The sequence below is a fragment of the Girardinichthys multiradiatus genome, chromosome 5 (genome assembly GCF_021462225.1).
Source record: "Girardinichthys multiradiatus isolate DD_20200921_A chromosome 5, DD_fGirMul_XY1, whole genome shotgun sequence".
Lineage (NCBI taxonomy): Eukaryota > Metazoa > Chordata > Actinopteri > Cyprinodontiformes > Goodeidae > Girardinichthys > Girardinichthys multiradiatus.
In genome coordinates, this window is record NC_061798.1 from 45,230,843 (window position 1) to 45,253,185 (window position 22,343).

The following is a 22,343-nucleotide window of genomic DNA, read 5'->3' on the forward strand; positions in this document are numbered from 1 at the left end:
GCCTAGGGACTGGGATTCGAACTGATGTTGCGCCTGCTCTAACACTGAGCCGTGTGGTGCTCCTAAAGTAAAATTTTAATGTTACCAACATGTTTCTTTTGGTTTGCAATTATACTATCGTTTTGAAGTGGCCCAGCCAAAGACTCGAATCAGATAGTGAATTTGTGGAGGGAGTTAAAGATTAGGGTGATGGCGAGGAAACATTCCAATCTTAAAGGCTTGGAGCAAAAGATGAATGGTCAAAAATACTACTGGAAATATGTGAAATTCTTATAATTATAATCGCAAAATGTAGTAGGATTTTGTTGCTGTAATACCAGTAAAGGCCAGCAATAAGGACTGAAAAAGATATTAGTGCAGCATTTATAAAAATGTAAATAAAAACAGATTTCTTTTTCAAAGTGGTTCATTTTTGCACAGATACCTGTGTAATTTCCAAAAACACATTTCTTGATTGAATAAAAATAATTTGAAATCTAACTCTACAGGGGTATGAATACTTTTGAACTTAACTGTATATCCTTAATGGCAGATAGACTTTGAAAGCTTAAAATAATTAAACAAACCAATGTTCTGTAATCCAGTTTGGCTTCATGTTGCTGCTGAAGCTCCTTGTCGCTCCTCTGAAGAGTTCAGTGTTGCTGTTTCTGGTTTTCTCTTTAGGTTATATTTCCTGAGTAAAGCACAATCAAGCTGTGACGGTCATCTGTGTTGCTACATTTAAGCGCCTTGAAAATATTTAAAAAAAACGTTTGGATTAGGTGATTGTCTGTTCAACCTCAGCTGCTTTTGAAACTAGAGCAGCTGCATTCCTTTTTTTTCTCACACCATTTTAAACTGTGTATTAACACCACATATGAAATGTCCTATTTACCCTCAATAGTTGCATGGAATGAGTTTTTATTGAAGCGTTTTTACACGTTTTTGGTTTGTGTGTTTGGGTTTGGAAGCTATAGGTCCAGTCCTCCCAGCCTTTGTTGGTTTAGGCCTGACAGTGTGAGTCCATGAAGCTCTCGGAGACCCGGCTGTGTAAATATTTGCACATCAGTAAATATTCCTTTCAGTTGTGGATTTGACACGCAAACACCAACATGACTGTCTGTTTTCGTTCAAGATCGCGAACACGCACATGTGGACAGTTCAGAAGAGGCTCTGGTGTTGAGTTATTCACACACAGCCGCTTGTAAACCAAACTGCCTAGCTTCTGTTGTAATCAGTCGAAAAGAGAAGAAGAATATATTCATGTAAGCTGTGATTCTGCTTTTGTCTTGTTCACTTGTTCATTGTTTTTAGGTCCTCGTCTGAATTATATTGCTGTTTTATCAAATGTTTTAGGATAACCAAAGGATCCTGCCTAGGATGCCAAAGTTTGTGAAAACTTGTAAGACTATTTTCCGGCCACTAGAGCAGGAGACAGGTGGTGTCCATGTACATTTACTGAATTTTAGGGTTCTAGAAAAGAGAAAAACATGGGTAGTTCTTGGCATTTTCCATTCTGTCTTCTCTTCATTGTCACATTCAACTTGAGGATTTATGCTTTTGTCATCCTGTCCAGAGCTGCACTCCCATAGCATTTCAAATCAACAAATACTTGTGATTATGAGTGATGCCACCAAAAAACACAGCTGACTTATTTGTTATTTCGGGAGAGCTGGGACATATCTTTCTCCGGCTTTGGAAAATGTTTTCCTTGTGTTGTGGCGAGCCCGATGTTTGAAAGGTGATTTTGCTGGGGAGGTCTGTGTTTTCTCACCAGTGCAAGTGGTATATTTAGATGTTGATTATGGATAATCAGCTGTAATGACGGAAGTGCGTGGCATGTGTGTTTAGACTCAATGCCATCATCATGAAACGCAGACCAAACAAAGCTGTCGTATTGACTTTAGATTTAAATGGGCATTTACACGAACAGTCAAACTTTCATTTGTTCATATCGTAACATGCAACAAAATGGTAAAAAGAAAAGCAAAAACATTATCCACAGGAGCTTTTTAAAACATCTGCAAAATTGCTGTCAGGATCAAGGAAGAGCACGCTCCCTGTTCCTATCTTCTGTTTGAAGGTCAGGTTAAAGGTGAGAGGTCACAAATGGCTGCTTGTATCCTCTCATCAGGAGCTCTGTGGTCATGGCCCCTATCGCAGCCATAAAAGCTGCAACATCGCTGACCAGGCCAGCCAAAATCCAATATCCTATTATTGACCTGTCCCCGTTTCGTTTTTGTCAGCGGGAGATGTCCCTCAGATCAGGGTCATTGGTTTTTTAATTCAACTGGAGACGTTCTTCAGCCCATAATGACACCATTATTCTTGCTATCACCTTTGCCAGCATACACAAAATGCAGATGATCCTTCTGCTTTTCTTCCTACCAAATTTAGAGGTAATCCTATCAGTTTATTATTTTCTTTGCTGAAGGTTTTAGATTTGATCCTGTACATACATCAACATTTTAAGACTTTTTTTTATGATTCGACCTTTAGTTAGCTATTTTTCCATTGACTGGCTCTGACTGGTAATCAACAGATCAGACACTAATAAGTACTTTTTTTTCCATTTCTTTAAATTCATTGAAACTACAAATGAAAGTATCAACAAGCATGCTATTTGATGCGCTATTTTGAAAAACAATCAAATAAAGGACATGTAATGCTTTGCAGAAAATGTTCATACCCCTTAAATGTTTTCACATTTTGCACCTAATTGCTTTCAGAACTTACCTAATTATTAAATAGAGTCCACCTGTATGTAATTTAATCGAAATAGCTGTTCTCTTAAGGCCTTGGAGGTCTGTTAAAGAGCAATAGTGAACAAACCACGTAATAAAGACCAAGCAACACACCAAACAGGGTTATCGAACAATTTCCAAAGCTTTGATCACCTTACTTAAAACTTTTTATTGTATCATACTTAAATATGAGACAATCTAAGACAACTGCAAACCTGCCAAGACATGGCCATCCACCTAAATTGAAAGGCCAGGCAAGAAGAGAAACAGGCAAAAGGCCCATGGTGACTCTGGAGTAGTTGTAGTCACAGAATCTGTTGGCAGGACAGCTACTAGTCATGCATTTATGGAGGAGAAGCAAGGAAAAAGCCATAAGAAGTTCCACAATCAACGTAGCGGACAAGGCAAAGATGTGGAAGAAGGTGCTCAGGTCAACTGGAACCAAAGTTGAACATTTTGGACAATATGCAAAGCAAACACTACATTCCCATGTTGAAACTTGGTGGTGGCAGCATTGTGCTGTGGGGATGTCTTTTTATTCAATGAAGCTGGTCAGAGTTGAATAGACTTGAAATACCCTTTATTTTTCCTCAGTGGAGAAACTCAGCTGTGGCAGCAACGAAGTGAGAGCAAAATAAAAGCATGCAGATTCACACAAGAATTAAAATATAAAATCAAACGGACAAACAAGAGAGTGAACAGCATAGGCAAATTTATAGCATAAGAAAAATACCGTACAGTTATTAAAAATAGTATAATCAGGTTCAAAGAAATGTCCAGCTGAGTAGGAAAGTAGTAGGATGGATGGAACTAAATATATGGCAATCCATGGAGAAAACCTGTTAAACTGCAAAAGACTTGAAATGTGGACAGAGGTTAATTAGTAAGACAATGAACCTAGATATACACGCAGAGCTACAATGGAATGGTTTAGGTCATTGTGTACTCTGTGGAAGAATGGCCCAGTCAAAGTACAGACCTAACTCTGATTAAGAACCTGTGTAGAGGCTTAAATGCTGATGTTCCCAGAAGCTCTCCATCCAATCAAAGAGATTTTGCTAAGACAAATGGGCAAACGGGTTCGTCTCTAGGTGTGCAAAACTGGCATACCTGCAGCAGGAAGAACAGCGAAACATGGTATTACAAACTTTTAATCTGGGGGCTAAATACAAATACTTTTCAGTTTTTTATTTGTTAAAAAAATGAAAACCTGTGTTTTTTCATATCACAAATATATACACTATTTTCTTTCGGTCTGTGTCATAAAAGTGAAACATTAAAGTTTAGGGTAGTAATGAGGCAACATGCGAGAATGTTGAAGGGCTGTGAATACTTTTCTATTCCCTTCGTTTTCTCTTTGATTTCAAACAGATAATGGAACCATTCTTCATATTTTGTATCATGGGTTTGTTGCTTTCAAATGTTTGAATTAAAACACAAATATGTTTTTATGTTACAGTCCTTAGGAGGCTCAGTTTTGTTCTGTCAAAGCCTGACTGATGCTTTTGTAGAATTTTACCACAGGTTCCAACTTTATTTACTGCCTTACTTCCTGCGGTGTTTATTTGAAACTTGGCTCACCAAATCAGGCCTTGTGTAGAGTAACCTCACTCCCACAGGCTTACGCTCATGGTTAATATCCCTCAACTGCACTCCATGCTTCAGCCAAAGCCCCACGGCTGCTCTCACATGCTTCCTCCACAGTAACGTCTGCCAGTCCTCCACGCCGGTTCCCTGTCTCCCGTCTCCCAAGCCCAGACTTCTATTCCCACTGTGCCCTCTTTATTTGGAAAGTATTGTAAACACGGTCAATGCCAATATGGTCCTGCAGGACAAAAAGCGGTTCTGAATTGAGCTTAAGTGTAATGTTTTCTGTGGGACGTGTAGTTGCTTACAGAGTGACAGTGAGCAGAACGTTTGGAAGAATGGTTCTCCTTGCTTGTACTGTTGATTGCTTTTGATAGCTCTGTACTTGTTGTGCTGAGCAGGGAAAAGCTATATGGTTTCTAAACGCGTCACACATGTACAAATATGTTTGGATGGGTATAAGAAAATTCTTATAAATGGATCTTTCCTTCCTCCTTGTAGTGCTGATATCCTGCTCCCTGTGGGATCTCTGGGTTTACTGAAAAGCTAGTCTCTACATAAACACACAGTTTCCTCTATCAGCTCAGGAGATGATGACAGCTGAGTCTAAATCATTCATTCTCATTCTCACTTTTTCCTTTGCTGTTTTGTTACTTAAATGTTTTGTAACTCAAAATAATATTTCTGTCAAATACTCACATTTTCAGAAGAGTTGAACATTAAAAAAAAGTATATTAAGGTTGTTTTTTTTTTTTTTGTGGCTTTGTAGTTTTTGTCTCCAAGCTGAAATATTATTCACATATTTTCATCATGTCCCCTGAGAGGAGGGGGGGGGGGGGGTTCTTTAAGGTTCAGACAGGACCCATGACCTTGTTGCTTTATTATTCTTTTGACGGTTGCATTGAAGCTGTTGAAATATTGAACAGAACATGAGAGAGATGGTGACCGCTGAGTTTCCCCTCTCTTTTTGTCCCTGTCCAAGCTGAGGATTTAGTCGCCGTCGGCTGTGGTCGGATTGTTTAGACTGACACCTTCAACCATAACGTTAGTCAGAGAAATTTGTGAGTTTACTTGTGATAAATGCACTTTCAGCACGTCTTTCACTCGCGTTCACTGGCATGCTCACTGATGTCCATCAGTTGGATGACTGAAGCACTTGGTACCTTTTTAAAGTTATGAGGTGGGATAAAAGTAGAATCCATGGACAAAATAGGAAGCATTCCACTTTAACTGTGTTGAATAGTATTAAGTCTTCTTACTAAAGTGGCATGGTGTTGTGCTGAAAGATATCGTGGCTCTCTGTAATTTTCATCGTAACATCAAGATTTTACCTGCCCCGGCTGTACTCAGGATATTTGACTTCTATTAAACGTTTTGTCATGTATGTATTTATTAGAAACAGTTCATTAAATCCACTGCGTCTTCAGTTCAGTTTTTTGCAACATTTTAATTTATTTAAGCTGAACTCACATTTAACTTGGCTTCTTCCTGAATTTAGGCTAAGTTAGCTTAAATGTATGTTTAAGTTTAGTTAATCAAAGGTGACCATAAAGTTTAATTTAAGTTTAAGTGAGCTGAAAATTAAGTTTATGTTACTTAAACTTAGGTTTATTTATACCAAAGTTTAGCCTAAGTTTATCTTAGCTGAAAATCAGGCTAAGTTGAAGGTGGGTTTAATTTACCTTAAATTTAAGATTAGGTCAGGATTACGTTTAAATTAGGTTGTTAAGTTAAGATAAAATGTATATAGCACCAAATTACAACAAATCTGGTCTCAGTGACTCTTACCCAGTTATATAGAATCCAAATCAGTGCAAATTTAAATAAAATGAATCCACCTCCAACCCCAAATTGATCCAAATTATTATATTGTATAATGAAAGTGAGTTAATGATAAAATGGTGATTGGTAAAACTGACAGAAGCAGAGTGGCTTTGATTTTGCTGCAATCCCTCCTATCACTCCACAAGCACTACTAATATATCAGAAACAGATCAAACACCAAATTACACTTTCTTAGATTTCAGATGTTTTGTAGAAGGTAAAAACATATACATTTTTGTGAATCCAAAATTATTTACACCCTGGGCAAAATTAGGTTGGAGGTGATCATCTAATTTTGCCAACATATCTATTCCAACTGGAAGTAATAGTTATGTCTTGGAGTCCTGACTTGAAACCAATGTGGAATCTGTGTAGCAAGCTAAAGATTAGGGTAATGGCAAGGAGGCCTTCCAACCTCGAAGACGAGGGACTAGTCACTGAAGATAAGTCATGAAAATAACAGTAGAAACAGCAAACAGCTGCCCAGCTGTTATAAGGATTAGATTGCTGTGAAGCCAATTAAGACTTTTCCGCTGACAATTGAGATGGGTATGAATAATTTGTTGCCATTTTTAGATATAAATACAAATTATTTAATAAAAATAAACGTGTTGGTTGAATTAAAATAATTTTACATCTAAATCTGACAAGCCTTTGAATTATTTTGGTCTTTAATGTGTTAAAGTACAATGTTTTTAGAAAATATACAGTTATACGTGATTTGTATGAGTGCTTATCACTGGCGCATGGAAATACCCAACAAATAAATTATTTGGTATGCAGTGGTTTAGGTACATGTGCATAAACCTTTTTGGTTATGGTTATGACATGGAAGTAGGAAGGGACAAAATGTCACAGTGCTTCAACAAGTTGTTTTTTTTCCATCATAAAAACTGTAGCAATAAATAATGGACTAACTTGAAGTTAGAGCTGACTTATAATGCAGGGCATGCCTCAAAGACAGCACTATAATGCTGAATATGCGATGATCCGGTACACCAGGAAAACTAGTTATCTTCCTGAAGATCTGTTGCTCTAATAGGACAACATCGATGGAGCTAAAGCCATATTTAAACAAACGGTGTCGTTGTTGAGGTGCCCTCTACCTTGGGCCTTGCAGTGGGGCTTTTTTTGCATACGATTTGAACCTAATGACACACTTGTCTCATATCAAGTCAAGAGAACCAAACAATTAGGTCTTTTTTCCATTAACTGTGTCATTGCTGGTATTTAAGACCCTTTTGTTTTTGTGCAGGAATGGCAGAACTCCATCCAGAAGAATGCAGGACTGGCTTTCATCGAGTTGGTGAACGAAGGCAGGTAGGTCACCTACACCAACTGTTTTGCTCTCTCTTTTTATATCAGCACCTCATTATCTTCTCTTTGGTCGCTGACCAATTGCTCCATGGTTGGTGGAGATCACATCACAGCCCCCTCAGGCCCCAAAATCCCCTGAGCATGCCTGTGATGTTGTGGCTTTTTAGGGTTCTGGACAACAATCAATGATCTGAGAGAGCAGAGAGATTTTAGGTGTGAGTGAGGATGGAGGACCTGTGAGTTCAAGGCTCCGTTCAATACCTGCTCATCCCACAGGGATTTGGGAAAAGGAAAGAGGTTAGGCAGGAGGTGACAGGAGCTCTGATTGCTGGTTCCTCTGTGACACCAGGGGAAATCACTCTTGATTTCACACTGTCCATCTGTCAGTTTATGCCTTTCTTTCCCAGCCTTTATCTATTTGTAATAATTTCTTCTGTCTAAATGTCTTGTGCTATTTGTCTCCAGCATCATGATTTTTCCATCCTTTTCCAATAAGTAACCCTGTTTCACTCCTCATTTCTGCAGGCTTCTCATCAGTTTCTGGTTCACAATGGCCCGCTTTCTGCCATTGTGCAGCGCTTTTACAATCGGCAGCTCCTAATCCCTCTGTAATCTAACTAGATTAACAGGACGGGCACTTGACATGGACAAAAGACGAGTTGTAATTGATTTTTAAGGGTTTGCAGTTATCCCAGCTAAGATAGTAATTACTGGTAACAGTTGCTTACCTTAAAGGTGAATGTTTAAAGCGAATCAGTCTTTAAAAATCTTTTTTATTAATGCTTTGATAAAACATTATTCTTGATAAATTAGTTGACACAAATGATGTTTTCAGTTAGAATCCGAACTGTAAAGTTACTATTACAGTCTTATGGATTTTCTGGAGAAATAATTATTTTATAAGCTTATGTTTTTCTCCATGGTTATACGAGGTAAGGTCATGATCAAAATGACCTTTTTTACATATTTTTAATGTTTAATATTATACACAATAGCACCAAAAAAACTGGAGGAGTCGTGTTTCTCTACATGCGACTGACCTGGGACCTGGTACGATTTCACATTTTTGTCTAGCTGAAGCCAAACACTGTTGAGCTGAGTGTGATGAATTGATCCTGGTCTAGAAGCAAGATCAGAACCAAACCCAAGCTTGATTTCAGTGTAAAAAAACTCAAAAAACACAATAGAAACTGGGAAAGGGGAATAACGGGTCTCTGCCTGTTCAGTTGATATAATTTCAATCATTGATTTTTGAAGCCAGAATCCAAATTGAATTACAAATCTCTTAACTACTCAGACCTTATCAAGGGTATTTCAAGTTTAGTCACCACACCTGCCACAGTTCATACTTAAAGCTGGGGGTGACATTTCTTTAGGTTATTAATTGACACCTAATATTCTGTTAAAATTAGACCTTTTTGTCAATTCTTGACTGCTTATTTCATAAAAACTTGTCCTGGGTCTGAATACAGTGATTTTAACTTCTTCTGGAAGTTATAGAAGTGCCCATGTCGTTTCTATAAGCAGCAGACACCGGCCAGAAACCACAACGCCTAAAGGTAAAACATCGAGCCAGCTCTAATTCAACTCAATCTCGATCACCTTCTAATAGCCAATTAAGCCGTGTAATTAATGATATGATGTTTGCATTTTTAGTCAAGTCAAATTATCTTCAAGAACTTTATCTGTAAGCGTAAGTACTGAACAAAGATAAATATCAAAGATAAATAAGGTAGGGAAACTAAATCTGCACTGGTAGGGAAGAGAGGAGTTAAAGAACAAGTTGCCATCCTACCTGCTTTATGCTAAAAAATCAATTTAATTTCAGAGCATTTTATTGGTATCTTTCAAGGGTTATTCCAGCCTCTGACAGTATCCACATGTGCGAGCATTAGTTCAGAGCACCATAAAGAAGGTCAGTTGTTGGGTTATTGATAGTGAGGCCTGAGTACAGCCACACAGGTTATGGAGGTGACGGGGCCCCGGTGCCTCTGCTCCCCTGCTGCACTGTGCTGAAACAGCAGGCTTAGGTTACAGTTGTCCTCTAGCTGCTGAATTCCACTCCCACCTCCAGTCTGCCCTCCAGCTCTCCTCCCTGTCCTCTGCTCTGTTATTGTTCCACTTTGCACAGCTCTGACCTGTGGAGAGTTTTCTTTGACCTGCACACTAACATGCGCACACATCACATGCATGTTTCATCAACACCGATAAGGGGAGGGAGATAGAGTACATGTGTAGTAACACGGGCAGAGATCCTCCCTCTTGTCAGATGCGTATCATTAACAAATCAATTAGCACCTGCACCCCAGGACAAATCTGGGTTGCTTTTGTTTCCAGATTGGATTTTCTGCTAATTCTGCACGGTTCTTTCTGAGCATTTTATGGATGTTACATGGCTGCTTTTCTGCCAGTATCAGTAAATAAACCTGCTATAAATACTCTGAAGCCCTAATTATATATTTTTCACCAGTAACTATCTTGATTGACATCCGTATTGTCTTCCTTAACATTTGGGGAATGAAATGTACTTTGACATCTTTACTGATGACCATGTCCACTCTTCCCCAGACTCCTCAGCCACACAATGAAGGACCACCTGGTTCGTGTCGCGAATGAGGCCGAGTTTATCCTGAGCAGACAGCGGGCTGAAGATATTCATAAGCATGCAGAATTTGAGGTAAGATTATGCAAGATGATTCATTTCATCTATGGAATATTCCCTTTAGATGTACAGAAATGTTGTAAGAAACTAAATGCAGAAAATGGTTCCATCCATCCAATTTCTTCCGCTTACAACCAAAATGTCGTTTTTACAGGTTTTAATATTCTGTCATTTTGCAAACCCACACTTTAATGTATTGTGTTTGAATATTATATGATAGACTGATGCAAAATAGAGCCAAAACAAAATGAATGTGAAGTGGAAGGAAAACCTACCTTGTTTTTAGTATTTATCAAATAAAAAACCTGTCATCTGTGATCTGCATTTGTTGAGTCAACAGTTTGTAGAACCACTTTTCAGTGCCGTGATGGTATTATGAGGGACACAACTGAGACTGAATTGTTTGCCCCTTTTCTGGTTGCGGGCAGAGGTGAATAATTGTACTCAAGTAAGAGCAACACTACTTCAACATACTTTTATTCAAATAAAAGTAAAAATAGCATTCCAAGAAATTACTCACGTAAGAGCAAAGGAATATTTGGTAAAAAGGCTACTCAAGTACTGAGTAACTGATCATAACATCTGATTTAATATTTAAAAATGATGTAATCTAACAAAAATAGAAAGTTATGTGCCAGACTAACATAAACACAAATAAAACAAAAAACAGGATTACAAAATAACAAATTCAGGCAGAAGAAACCATTCTCCAAATCCAGTTTTTTCAACATAAAACCTATGAAACCAATACTTACAGTGGGTAATGCATATATATATATATATATATGTTAGAACAGGGAAAGGTTTTTCCAGTGACGGTATGTACAGTCTACTATATATTCACTTGACCTCCAAATGGCCCAGCAGGCCGTGTCCCCTACAGCTCTCATGGCAAACTGCAAACAAAGGCTTTTACTTCTTCTAACGGTTCTGCTGTCAAGACATTCTGCCTCCTGAACTGTGGATATCTGCAACTCCTCCAAACTTACTAGAGGCCTCTTGGCTACTTCTCTAAATAACGCTCTCATTACCCGGCCCGTCTGTTTAGGTGGACGGCCATTCTGGGTGAGTTTGCAGTTATCACAAACTCTTTCCATTTTTGGATGTTGGATTAAACAATGTACTGTGTTGTTCAAAGCTTGGTTTTAATACCTAACCCTGGTTTAAATTGACCACAACATTAAACCTGATCTGTCTGCTATGTTTCTTGGTCTTCATGATGCTGTTTGGTCATAGAACAGCTGAATTAATCCTGGGAATAAATTACACACAGGCAGACTCTATTCACTAATTATGTCACTACTGAAGGCACTTTTTATTTTGGGGTATTACAGTAAAAGGTTTTTATTTAAGACTAAATGTGGCAAAAAAAAAAAATGTCTTTCCTTTTACAATTTAGTTTTTTGTGTTGGTCTGTCACATAAAGTCCAAATAAAAAACATTGAAATTGTGGATTTAAGGTAACATAATATAAAGACGTTCACAGGATGTGAAAACTTTTGTGATGCAATGAAAAAAATAAGTAAAAGTTGCTTTAGACTTTTTAAACTTTGATAGTCGACATTTTGGAGCTTTAACTTTATACAACTTAAACTGCTTTCAAAGAAGTGGTCGTTACTCTTAAACATGCTTGGCACATCCCTAACCAGACGTTGTGTTAATTTAGCCATAGCTGCAGACTTGCCCCAGAAGCATAACTTTTCCTCCTACCAGTTCTCAGCACAAACACCACTATTCAGGCGTAGCTGCAGGACCCGCGGCCGCTCTGCGCTGCCCTCTTCCTCGTCAAACTTTGCTACACTCCACCCTCTGCTTTCTGAATCTCACCAAAATCATTTCCTGTCCTGCTGGGATCCTGTCCATTATACTCCCACTGGGGGTGTATTTTGGTAGTGACAGGGATATGGTCTCCTCCCCTGTTTTCATCCCTGTCTAGCTCGTTTCTCAGAAACCTGCCAGTACTAAAAGCTGCAGACAGAGTGGAAAGGTGCTGGTCTGAAGGTCTGACTGTGTGTAAACCCACCACATCCACCCTTCACCTTCTGCCCCCACTTTACTGTAAAATATTATGCTGATTTTCAAAGGTTCAAGGAAAGGACTCCTTTACATTTGAGCGAATTAGAGTCATTGTACCTGTTGAAAGTTAGAGGCATTGTGGGAAGTCCTCCGGTTTTGGAAGGCCCTCTTATATGTTTTAACAAATTTTCTGTTCAATGTTTATCTTTCCATCAACTGTAAGATTTTTATTTTATCTGTGCTATTAAAACAGGTTCTTCTTTTACCACTTTATAAAACTTGTTCAGTTCCAAAATACTTCATTTATCCCAAAGTGATGTACATTTTAAGATTTTAACATGTAAAGTTATTTTGGAGAGCTGTCCAACAGACCTTTCAGACTGAACAGAGCAGCTGTAAAAGCCTGCAGTCTGCTTTGACCTTACCGGTACCCTCTTTACTTTTTCAGTTCCCACTGAACTGATTTTTGCTGTCATTAGTACTTGGTTTTAATCCGTAAACATTGTGGTCATTTTTTCATCATTGTTCGGTTATAGTCTATTTTTGTGACGATAGGTATTGCATAGAGTGAGTGGAAAAAGAAGGTTTGTGTCAGTCTTGGGTCAAATTGATTACAACCTTTGACCTTCCGTTGGATTTAAGAGAAAACATAGTAGCCAGGTACTGCTGATCAGCAGTACTTGATTAATTAGTCAATAGCAAGTTTGACCACCTCTAAAAAAGTACAAAGGTTTGTTTTTTCACAATGTCGGGAAGAAAGAAACCAGAGAAGCAACTGTTACTGCCCAGCAATCTGGGAAGAGTCATAAAGCCATTTCCAACCAATTTGAGGTCCATCATTCAACACAGCAAAATAATATTCACAAATGGAAACATTTTGGAGAGTGACACCTCTTGTGCTTCCTCTGAATACATTTTTGATCACCTTCTCTTAATAATTACCTTATTGATACTAAAGATTACAAAATTTGTCTTTAGTACTTCCTCACTGATGAGCTTTACTGTTATATCAACCTGGTAGCGCTCAGAATTGGACAAAAAAAATCTTTTTCTTTATAGTTTCTGACTGGGGCCACCGATCCACACTGATCATATTGAAAATTGACCAGTTCCAGTCTCGAGTCTATTTCTTGATGACCGGAAAATGCCTCTTTTCTCCAAAAAAGAAAATAGCAGCTTGATGTAGGTTTTTTAAAGTTGCATTTTAATGAATCACAAGATGTTTGTAACGGTGTATTTTGGACAAATGGGATAAAAAGGGGAGATGTTTGGTCATATTGCACATATTGGAGAAACCAAACACAGCATATCGGCATAAACAACCCGTAACAGCTTTTAAACATCGTCGTGGACAGATCATGATTTGGACTTTTTTTTTACAGCCAAAGGATCTGGTTACCTTATCACCCAGCTGACCAAGAACTCATCTGTATACCAGCGTATTGTTGAGTAGAGCATCTGTCCAACAACTGAAGCTTGGAGCCAGCTGGGTCATCGGCAGGACATGATCCTAAAAAAAGCAGCAATTGTTCAGAAGAGTTAAAAAGAAGAATCAATTGTTTTCAGTGGCTTTGTCAATGTCCAGTCCTCCACCTGATTAAATTGTTGTACTGGGACCTTAAAAGAGCTGTGCAGAAAACAATCTCTGTAAATCAATTTACCAAAACAAAAGCAAACATACATTGATCCTTATAATAAAAGCAGACATCCAAAAAGCCAAATTTTATTGAGCGGAAACACCATGCAACACAGGGCGAAACGTTTTGATTTGTTGTGGCCTGTGCGTTAACCTAAAGCTGCTGCATAAAACTGGCTTTGTGTTAACGGTAAGAATATTTTCTACGCTTTGTATTTTTGAGTTGTAACATTTACCTGTACCTTTCCCTCCACTGTTTCATCCCTAATCAGATGTCCGGCAGAGCTTGTCTCAAACTATGTTTCACAATTGAATTCCCCACTTAAATGCAGTTGCTCCTCTGTGACCTCTAAGAAGAAGTGAGCCTCTGATAAGTCTTGCTCTGATATTGCCGTATTGATTTTTGCCTCCATACAAGCTCTGTTTGAACCTGCTGGAGCCAACGGTTTCATTTTGCACTGCCACAATAAAAATAACAGGCCAATGAAACGTGCCGCCCTCCGGGTGGGGGTGGGAGGTTTCGAAATAATTTTCAGCTATGTCGCCATTTTAAAGCAATGTCTCTCTGTAAATGGGTTGCAGAGACATAGGCCTAGTTATTGTATTTCTACTTTGGAGAAACCCACCTTTCAATCTGCCTCAACAGTGTCCCGATTTGGATGTTCCTCTGTTACACAGGAAGCCAGGATGCTGCTGACGAGAGCTTGTAGGAGAGCTAGATGTTGCACAACAGCAACAAATTTCAAAAAGAAAATAATTCAAAACATTAAAACAAATTTATGTTTCATTCCTGTCAGATTTTATATCTTTGAAGGCGGTGATAGAGGGACCTTTTGATTTAGATACTGTTTTGCCTCAGAGACCTAACATATGCTTTTCTCCTCTCTTCTTCACCGTCTCTCTCTCCGTCTCTCACTCACACTCACTTGGCTCTCTGTGGACCTGAATTGAGTTATCTCTGGCCCTGAGAGTAAGTTATTACAGTGGGCTCAGGGTGAAACAGAGATGAAGATAACTAGGGGCAAATCCAATTACCTTTTAGGGTTCTCTATCTAATAGGATCCTTAATGTGAAGGAGATCTGCAGATCGGATGCTCTGGTCCAGCGCAGTGAATGATAGACGAATATCCTGCACAGAGGGACAGAAAAGACGGAGCCCGAGAGATAGAAAGGAAGAGGGAGAAATCGAACTACCTTTTTTTATGGGGCTGTTCATTAGGGATGAAATGTGGTGGGCTCAGGGGCACAAGGGCAGATAAGAAGGTCCAGATAGGGAAGAGTGAGGAAGACCCAAGTCATTTCTATTCTTTCTCACCTTACCTTTCCTTTCTGCTCAGCCTCATCCTTTTCTCATATAGCCCCTAATTCATCTCCTGCTGTTATACGGAGTAATCGAATTGACTGTTCGAGAGACCCTGAAAGCCAGATGATAGCAGCTAATTACTACTGGGCGCCTCGGTTTCCTCTGCTGGGCTTGTAAAACGAGCTGGTCCATCGCCCCATGTTAATGACATTAACATTGAGCAGAAACTCATTACATTGTGTTATTGTAGTCCAGCTTAAACCATAAGACAGACAAAAGACAGTCTGGATCATCATAAAAAAGAAAAACATTCAATATAGTTGTTATCTAGACTTGGATAATGGTTCACAAAGGTTTTAGAGTATTTCTACTACAGTAAAGATGTTACTGTGCTAGAAATCTCTCCAAGGAAAGTGCATCGCATTTCACAAACTAGAAAGGAACCTCCGCATGTGCTTCTGTTGGCTTCTTCAGGTCATGACCTCCGGTGTGCACTGCAACAGTTCTCTGCCGGGATGAGAGTCAGCTGCTCAAAGTAAATCTGAGGCCATGGTTCTCGACTAGAAAAAGGTGGACTGCCCCCTTGAGGGTTAGGGGTTAATCTCTGCCTCAAGCTGAGGAGTTGAAGTATCTTGGTGTCTTGTTCACGAGTGATGGTAGGATGGAGTGGGAGATGGACATACTGATTGGGTCTTCTTCAGCAGCTGGGGCTGCTCCGGTCGGTTGTGGTGAAGAACGAGCTGAGACGAAAAACAAAGCTCTCTATTTACCAGTGTTCCACCTTTCACCTATGGCCATGAGATATGAATCATGAATGAAAGATCCTGGATACAAGTGGCTAAAATGAGCTTCTTCCAAAGGGTAGCTGGACACAGCCCTTGAAAATAAGGAGGAGGTCCGTCATCCAAGAGGAGCTCAAAGTAGAGCCGATGCTCCTCTGCATCAAAATGAGCCGCTCTTCAGAGGTTTTTACAGGCACGTCTCACTGGGAGGAGACCCAATTAAGAGTGGAGTAATTGAGCACATAAACTTTTATAACAATCATACAATTATTTATACACTACTAATAAAAATAAAGGGAACACTTAAACAACACAATATAACTCCAAGTAAATCAAACTTCTGTGAAATCAAACTGTCCACTTAGGAAGCAACACTGATTGACAATCAGTTTCACCTGTTGTGCAAATGGAATAGACAACAGGGGGAAATCTTTGGCGATTAGCAAGACACACTCAATAAAGGAGTGGTTCTGCAGGTGGGGACCACAGACCACTTCTCAGTACCTATGCTTTCTGGCTGATGTTTTGGTCACTTTTGAATGTTGGTGGTGCTTTCACACTCATGGTAGCATGAGAAGGACTCTACAACCCACACAAGTGGCTCAGGTAGTGCAGCTCATCCAGGATGGCACATCAATGCGAGCTGTGGAAAGAAGGTTTGCTGTGTCTGTCAGCGTAGTGTCCAGAGCCTGGAGGTGCTACCAGGAGAGGCCGTAGGAGGGCAACAACCCAGCAGCAGGACCACTACCTCCGCCTTTGTGCAAGGAGGAACAGGAAGAGCACTGCCAGAGCCCTGCAAAATGATCTCTAGCAGGCCACAAATGTGCATGTGTCTGCACAAACGGTAAGAAACCAACCCCATGAGGATGGTATGAGGGCCCGACGTCCACAAATGGGGGTTGTGCTCACAGCCCAACACCGTGCAGGACGCTTGACATTTGCCAGAGAACACCAGGATTGGCAAATTCGCCACTGGCGCCCTGTGGTCTTCACAGATGAAAGCAGGTTCACACTGAGCACATGTGACAGACGTGACAGAGTCTGGAGGCACCATGGAGAGTGATCTGCTGCCTGCAACATCCTTCAGCATGACCGGTTTGGCAGTGGGTCAGTAATGGTGTGGGGTGGCATTTCTTTGGAGGGCCGCATGGCCCTCCATGTGCTCGCCAGAGGTAGCCTGACTGCCATGAATTATATGCAGTATGAAGACGACCAGCACATCAAATAAACATAATAATAAGCAAATTAAAATAATAAAGAGCATGTAATTAAGCTACGTTTAAACATGTTGATGCTGTGTGACAATTTAATCTTGCTAAATTTTATTAGAATGATTTACACGTTTCTGAATCCAGTCTAAATTCTGTCACCAGTTAATTTCTCTCCATTGCTTACTAAGAGTGTGTTTGTTTTGGGGGTTTTTTGGGTTGGTTTTTTACATCAACCAATCACTGCTCTCAGAAGACAGTGTCATATCTAGCAATGGTGTCAACCACACCTCCTCATTAAGATAGGAAGTTCTGTCGTCTCCTCGCTCGGAGTTGCTCTCTGCAGCAAACAAAATCAATCTTAAACTGGGAGTCCTTGTCAGGACTTTTTGGGCTAAGTTAGGAACTCTCTTAGAGACTGAGAATCTTTGTGAATACAGGCCCTGAGTTTTAAGGTTCCTCTACATGAATTATGTAAAATGTGTAGGGCCTCCTTTTGCAGCCAATACATCGTCAATTCGTCTTGGGAATGACATATACAAGTCCTGCACAGTGGTCAGAAGGATTTTAAGCCATTCTTCTTGCAGGATAGTGGCCAGGTCACTACGTGATACTGGTGGAGGAAAACGTTTCCTGACTCGCTCCTCCAAAACACCCCAAAGTGGCTCAATAATATTGAGATCTGGTGACTGTGCAGGCCATGGGAGATGTTCAACTTCACTTTCATGTTCATCAAACCAATCTTTCACCAGTCTTGCTGTGTGTATTGGTGCATTGTCATCCTGATACACAGCACCGCCTTCAGGATACAATGTTTGAACCATTGGATGCACATGGTCCTCAAGAATGGTTCGGTAGTCCTTGGCAGTGATGCGCCCATCTAGCACAAGTATTGGGCCAAGGGAATGCCATGATATGGCAGCCCAAACCATCACTGTTCCACCCCTATGCTTCACTCTGGGCATGCAACAGTCTGGGTGGTATGCTTCTTTGGGGCTTCTCCACACCGTAACTCTCCCGGATGTGGGGAAAACAGTAATGGTGGACTCATCAGAGAACAATACATGTTTCACATTGTCCACAGCCCAAGATTTGCACTCCTTGCACCATTGAAACGGACGTTTGTCATTGGCATGAGTGACCAAAGGTTTGGCTATAGCAGCCCGGCCGTGTATATTGACCCTGTGGAGCTCCCGACAGACAGTTCTGGTGGAAACAGGAGAGTTGAGGTGCACATTTAATTCTGCCGTGATTTGGGCAGCCCTGGTTTTATGTTTTTTGGATACAATCCGGGTTAGCACCCGAACATCCCTTTCAGACAGCTTCCTCTTGCGTCCACAGTTAATCCTACTGGATGTGGTTCGTCCTTCTTGGTGGTATGCTGACATTACCCTGGATACCGTAGCTCTTGATACATCACAAAGACTTGCTGTCTTGGTCACAGATGCGCCAGCAAGACGTGCACCAACAATTTGTGCTCTTTTGAACTCTGGTATGTCACCCATAATGTTGTGTGCATTTCAATATTTTGAGCAAAACTGTGCTCTTACCCTGCTAATTGAACCTTCACACTCTGCTCTTACTGGTGCAATGTGCAATCAATGAAGACTGGCTACCAGGCTGGTCCAATTTAGTCATGAAACCTCCCACACTAAAATGACAAGTGTTTCAGTTTCATTGTCCAACCCCTGTATATAATAAGCCAATATTTGAGGAACAGAAGTTCCTCAAACACACCCAGTAGAGAGTCAGAAATCCACAACTCCCAGAGGCTATTTTCACCACATTAAACTGATGTGAGCGCTCCAACTGATAGCTGCCACCAACTGTAGCTGGCCGTCATGTAGTTGTCACAGCTGTAATGTAGTATGTCAGTAGGGCTGGATGCCCGAGTGTCCCATTATGGGCAAAGTTGTTGTCAGGAGAATCAGAGAGGAAAAGAACAGCAGCATGCCTATTCCTGGAACTGTGTTCTGGAATAAAGGGAATATTTTCTCAAAGAGGTGCGAAATTTTACATATTAGAACAACAACGGTTCCAATACAATTCATATTCAAGTTTAATTTGTTGCCAGATTATATATATATAAGCAGCAGGCATGTTTTGGTGTTGCTTTCACTGTGCGGTGCAGACTGTTTTATTTGAGACACCAGGAGATGGGGAAGGAAAGTAGGCTACAGAGGATTGTTGGTGAGCGGTAGTGTCAGTCCTGATGTCAACATAATGAAGTCCCGAGGTACCTTCTCCACTGGTCCCATCATTATGTGTGACCAGCAAAGCCCAAAATATGACTTCACTCTGCTATTGCCTTTGTTTCACTTTGACACGGTCCCTTTAGTCATTGCAGAGATGTTCTCTTGATTTTCCTTTTTGTTCATTTGAGCACCTGACAGTGAGCTTACAGTCCTGGATCAGACTATTATTGATATGAGCTTTGTCAGTGTTTCACATCATGCTCTGTTATGTATTTTTATCCATATTTATTCTGTGTAAACCTCTTAAACTGTGAATCCGTTCTAGGCTTGTTGATGTTTTAGTTTTTAGTCTCATCTCTGTGCAGCAGTTCTGTAATATCATTTAATTACTACCTCAAGCTGACTATTTGTCATCTGCAAAAGACAATTCTAAATGTTTTATTTTTGTATGATGCATGACCTTCAAACAGAGCTTCAGCTATTTTGTAAAAGGTGGCACCGCAGACAGATTTTGCAAAAGGAGGGTGCGGTTTTGCAGAGACGAGGTTTTCCATGTCGGAAAGATGAAGAGGCCTGCAGCCATGCATGGTGACCAGTCCATTAAAGATCGACCAGAGACTGCGTGAAGGGCGGAGCAGGGAGGATGGATGAGAAGAAGCAAGGAGATGCTTTGATAAGTGTAGCGCCTGCGTTAACCTTGATGGCCACTAACATTGGGGCTGTTGCCAGCAGAAGGGATATGTTTCAACTGGATTAGATTATTTTTTTTCTCCTGGCACCAGAAGAGAAGGAAACCAAATCAATACTTGGGAGCACCGCATGACAGGGGCATCATTTCAGAATTGAAGTGGCTGTCAGACATTGTCATTTGGTGACTTTTGTTCGCCATTGTACTTTTAAGCCCTCATTTTTCTCCCCCTCCTCTTTCTTTCACTCGCATCTTCCTCAGCCCATTGTCTGAATTCCCCTGGTGACATTTTATGTTGCAATTTGAAAAGTCGAGGGCAAGAGATCAAGTACAAGAGAAGCTCTCTGAAACCAATTGGACTGGTTCAGAATGTACTTTTGTTTAGACCCCATCCTCCTTTCTCATTTCGTCCTCTTGTCTCCCTAGAGCTCCATTGTGCTCCAGGAGGAATTTATTTGTTCTGCATTTGCATTCTTTGATTCCAGACAAGGACAAGCTTGATGGTTCTCCTCCTTCTGGACAGTTTCTCTGTCCGTTTGTAAATGAAACCCTCAGGGAGTGCTTGTCGACGGATGGGAGAAATTGGAGAGCCTTGTAGAGCAGTAGACGAACCACTGAAAGCTTGTAACCCAGATGTGCCACCAGTGTCAAGAGATTGCAAATCAAGCAGTTTAATAACATCTCTGCCGCTTTTCTTCTTCCTTCCACTTTCCAACAGAAGACCTTAATTCTGTCAGGGGGTGGAATGGAAATGCATTGTTGTACGGTAATACCACTGGAACATTCTCTGTCACTCTAATTGATTAACATAGGGCTGATATCTTGTAATGAGCTTCCATTCTCTGACCTGTTACACTAGTTAACCCTTTCAACCCACAGATGAAGAAAAAAGAAAGAAGGGGGGAGACAACCCCTCATCTGACAACAGATCTAGTGTTTGTATGAAGCGAACTCTGATACAACACTTCCCATGGTATTATAACCTAGAGTAAAAGTACCATAATTTCACAGTACCACTAAAATGAGCATTCATTGGACCAAAGAGTACACCTTGGTCAGGTTCTGCGGGACTGCGTGGGGCCTGAGAATCCACAGATGCACAGGGAAAACATGCAAACTCCATGCAGAAAACCCTCTGACTGAGATTTGCACCAGGGACCTTTTTGCTGGCAATAGTGCCTAAAACTGTGCCACAGTTGAGCCCATGAAATAATGACTTCTATTTAAAACAGAAAAGTATCAAATAAGTTGACACACTGATTATTACAGTTATAATAAAGTAACAAAACTTAGGTTATAATTCAAGTACACCGACCCCCTCCTGGACCCCCTGCAGTTTGCCTACAGAGCCAACAGGTCTGTAGATGATGCAGTCAACCTAGCCCTTCACTTCATCCTCCGGCACCTGGACGCCACAGGAACCTATGCCAGGATCCTGTTTGTGGATTTCAGCTCTGCCTTCAACACCATCGTCCCAGTTCTGCTCCAGGAGAAGCTCTCCCAGCTGAGTGTGCCCGACTCCACCTGCAGGTGGATCACTGACTTCCTGTCTGACAGGAAGCAGCGCGTGAGGCTGGGGAAGCACGTCTCTGACTCCCTGACCATCAGCACCGGTTCCCCCCAAGGCTGTGTTCTCTCTCCTCTGCTCTTCTCCCTGTAAACAAACAGCTGCACCTCCAGTCACCAGTCTGTCAAGCTTCTGAAGTTTGCGGACGACACCACCCTGATCGGACTCATCTCTGATGGCGACGAGTCTGCGTACAGATGGGAGGTGGACCATCTGTTGGACTGGTGCAGCCAGAACAACCTTGAGCTCAACGCTCTAAAGACAGTGGAGATGGTTGTGAACTTCAGGCAGAACCCAGCCCCACCTGCCCCCATCACCCTCTGTGACTCCACAATTGACACTGTGGAATCTTTCTGCTTCCTGGGAACCATCATCTCCCAGGATCTCAAGTGGGAGCCAAACATCAGCTCCCTCATCAAGAAAGCCCAGCAGAGGATGTTCTTCCTGCGGCAGCTGAAGAAATTCAACCTGCCAAAGACTATGATGGTGCACTTCTACACAGCCATCATTGAGTCCATCCTCACCTCCTCCATCACCATCTGGTACGCCGCTGCTACAGCCAAGGATAAGGGCAGGATGCAGCGTGTCATTCGGTCTGCTGAGAAGGTGATTGGCTGCAGTCTACTGTCGCTCCAGGAACTGTACACCTCCAGGACCCTGAAGCGGGCCGGGAAGATTCTGGCTGATCCCTCCCACCCCGGTCACAGACTCTTTGAGACTCTCCCCTCTGGCAGGAGGCTGCGGTCCATCCGGACCAAAACCTCACGCCACAAGAACAGTTTTTTCCCCATCTGCCACCAGCCTTGTTAACAAAGCCCGGAAACCACCCTGACAC

General features: G+C 41.1%; 1 protein-coding gene and 1 long non-coding RNA gene across 9 annotated transcripts in view; one reads left to right on the forward strand and one right to left on the reverse strand.

Moving 5' to 3' along the window:
• Positions 1 to 22,343, forward strand: part of lrba (LPS responsive beige-like anchor protein) — a 255,966-nt gene that overhangs the window by 98,322 nt on the left and 135,301 nt on the right. For all 8 annotated transcript variants that reach the window (XM_047366563.1, XM_047366561.1, XM_047366565.1 and 5 more), the window contains exons 34-35: positions 7,390 to 7,454; positions 10,020 to 10,128. In XM_047366563.1, coding sequence (XP_047222519.1) covers positions 7,390 to 7,454; positions 10,020 to 10,128 — 174 coding nt within the window. The remainder of the gene's footprint in view (positions 1 to 7,389; positions 7,455 to 10,019; positions 10,129 to 22,343) is intronic.
• The window catches only part of LOC124868921, a 37,529-nt gene continuing 28,688 nt past the window's right edge, over positions 13,503 to 22,343 (reverse strand). The window contains exons 4-5 of the long non-coding RNA XR_007038429.1: positions 14,392 to 14,480; positions 13,503 to 13,639 (exon numbers count right to left, since the gene is read on the reverse strand). This is a non-coding gene — a long non-coding RNA (uncharacterized LOC124868921). The remainder of the gene's footprint in view (positions 13,640 to 14,391; positions 14,481 to 22,343) is intronic.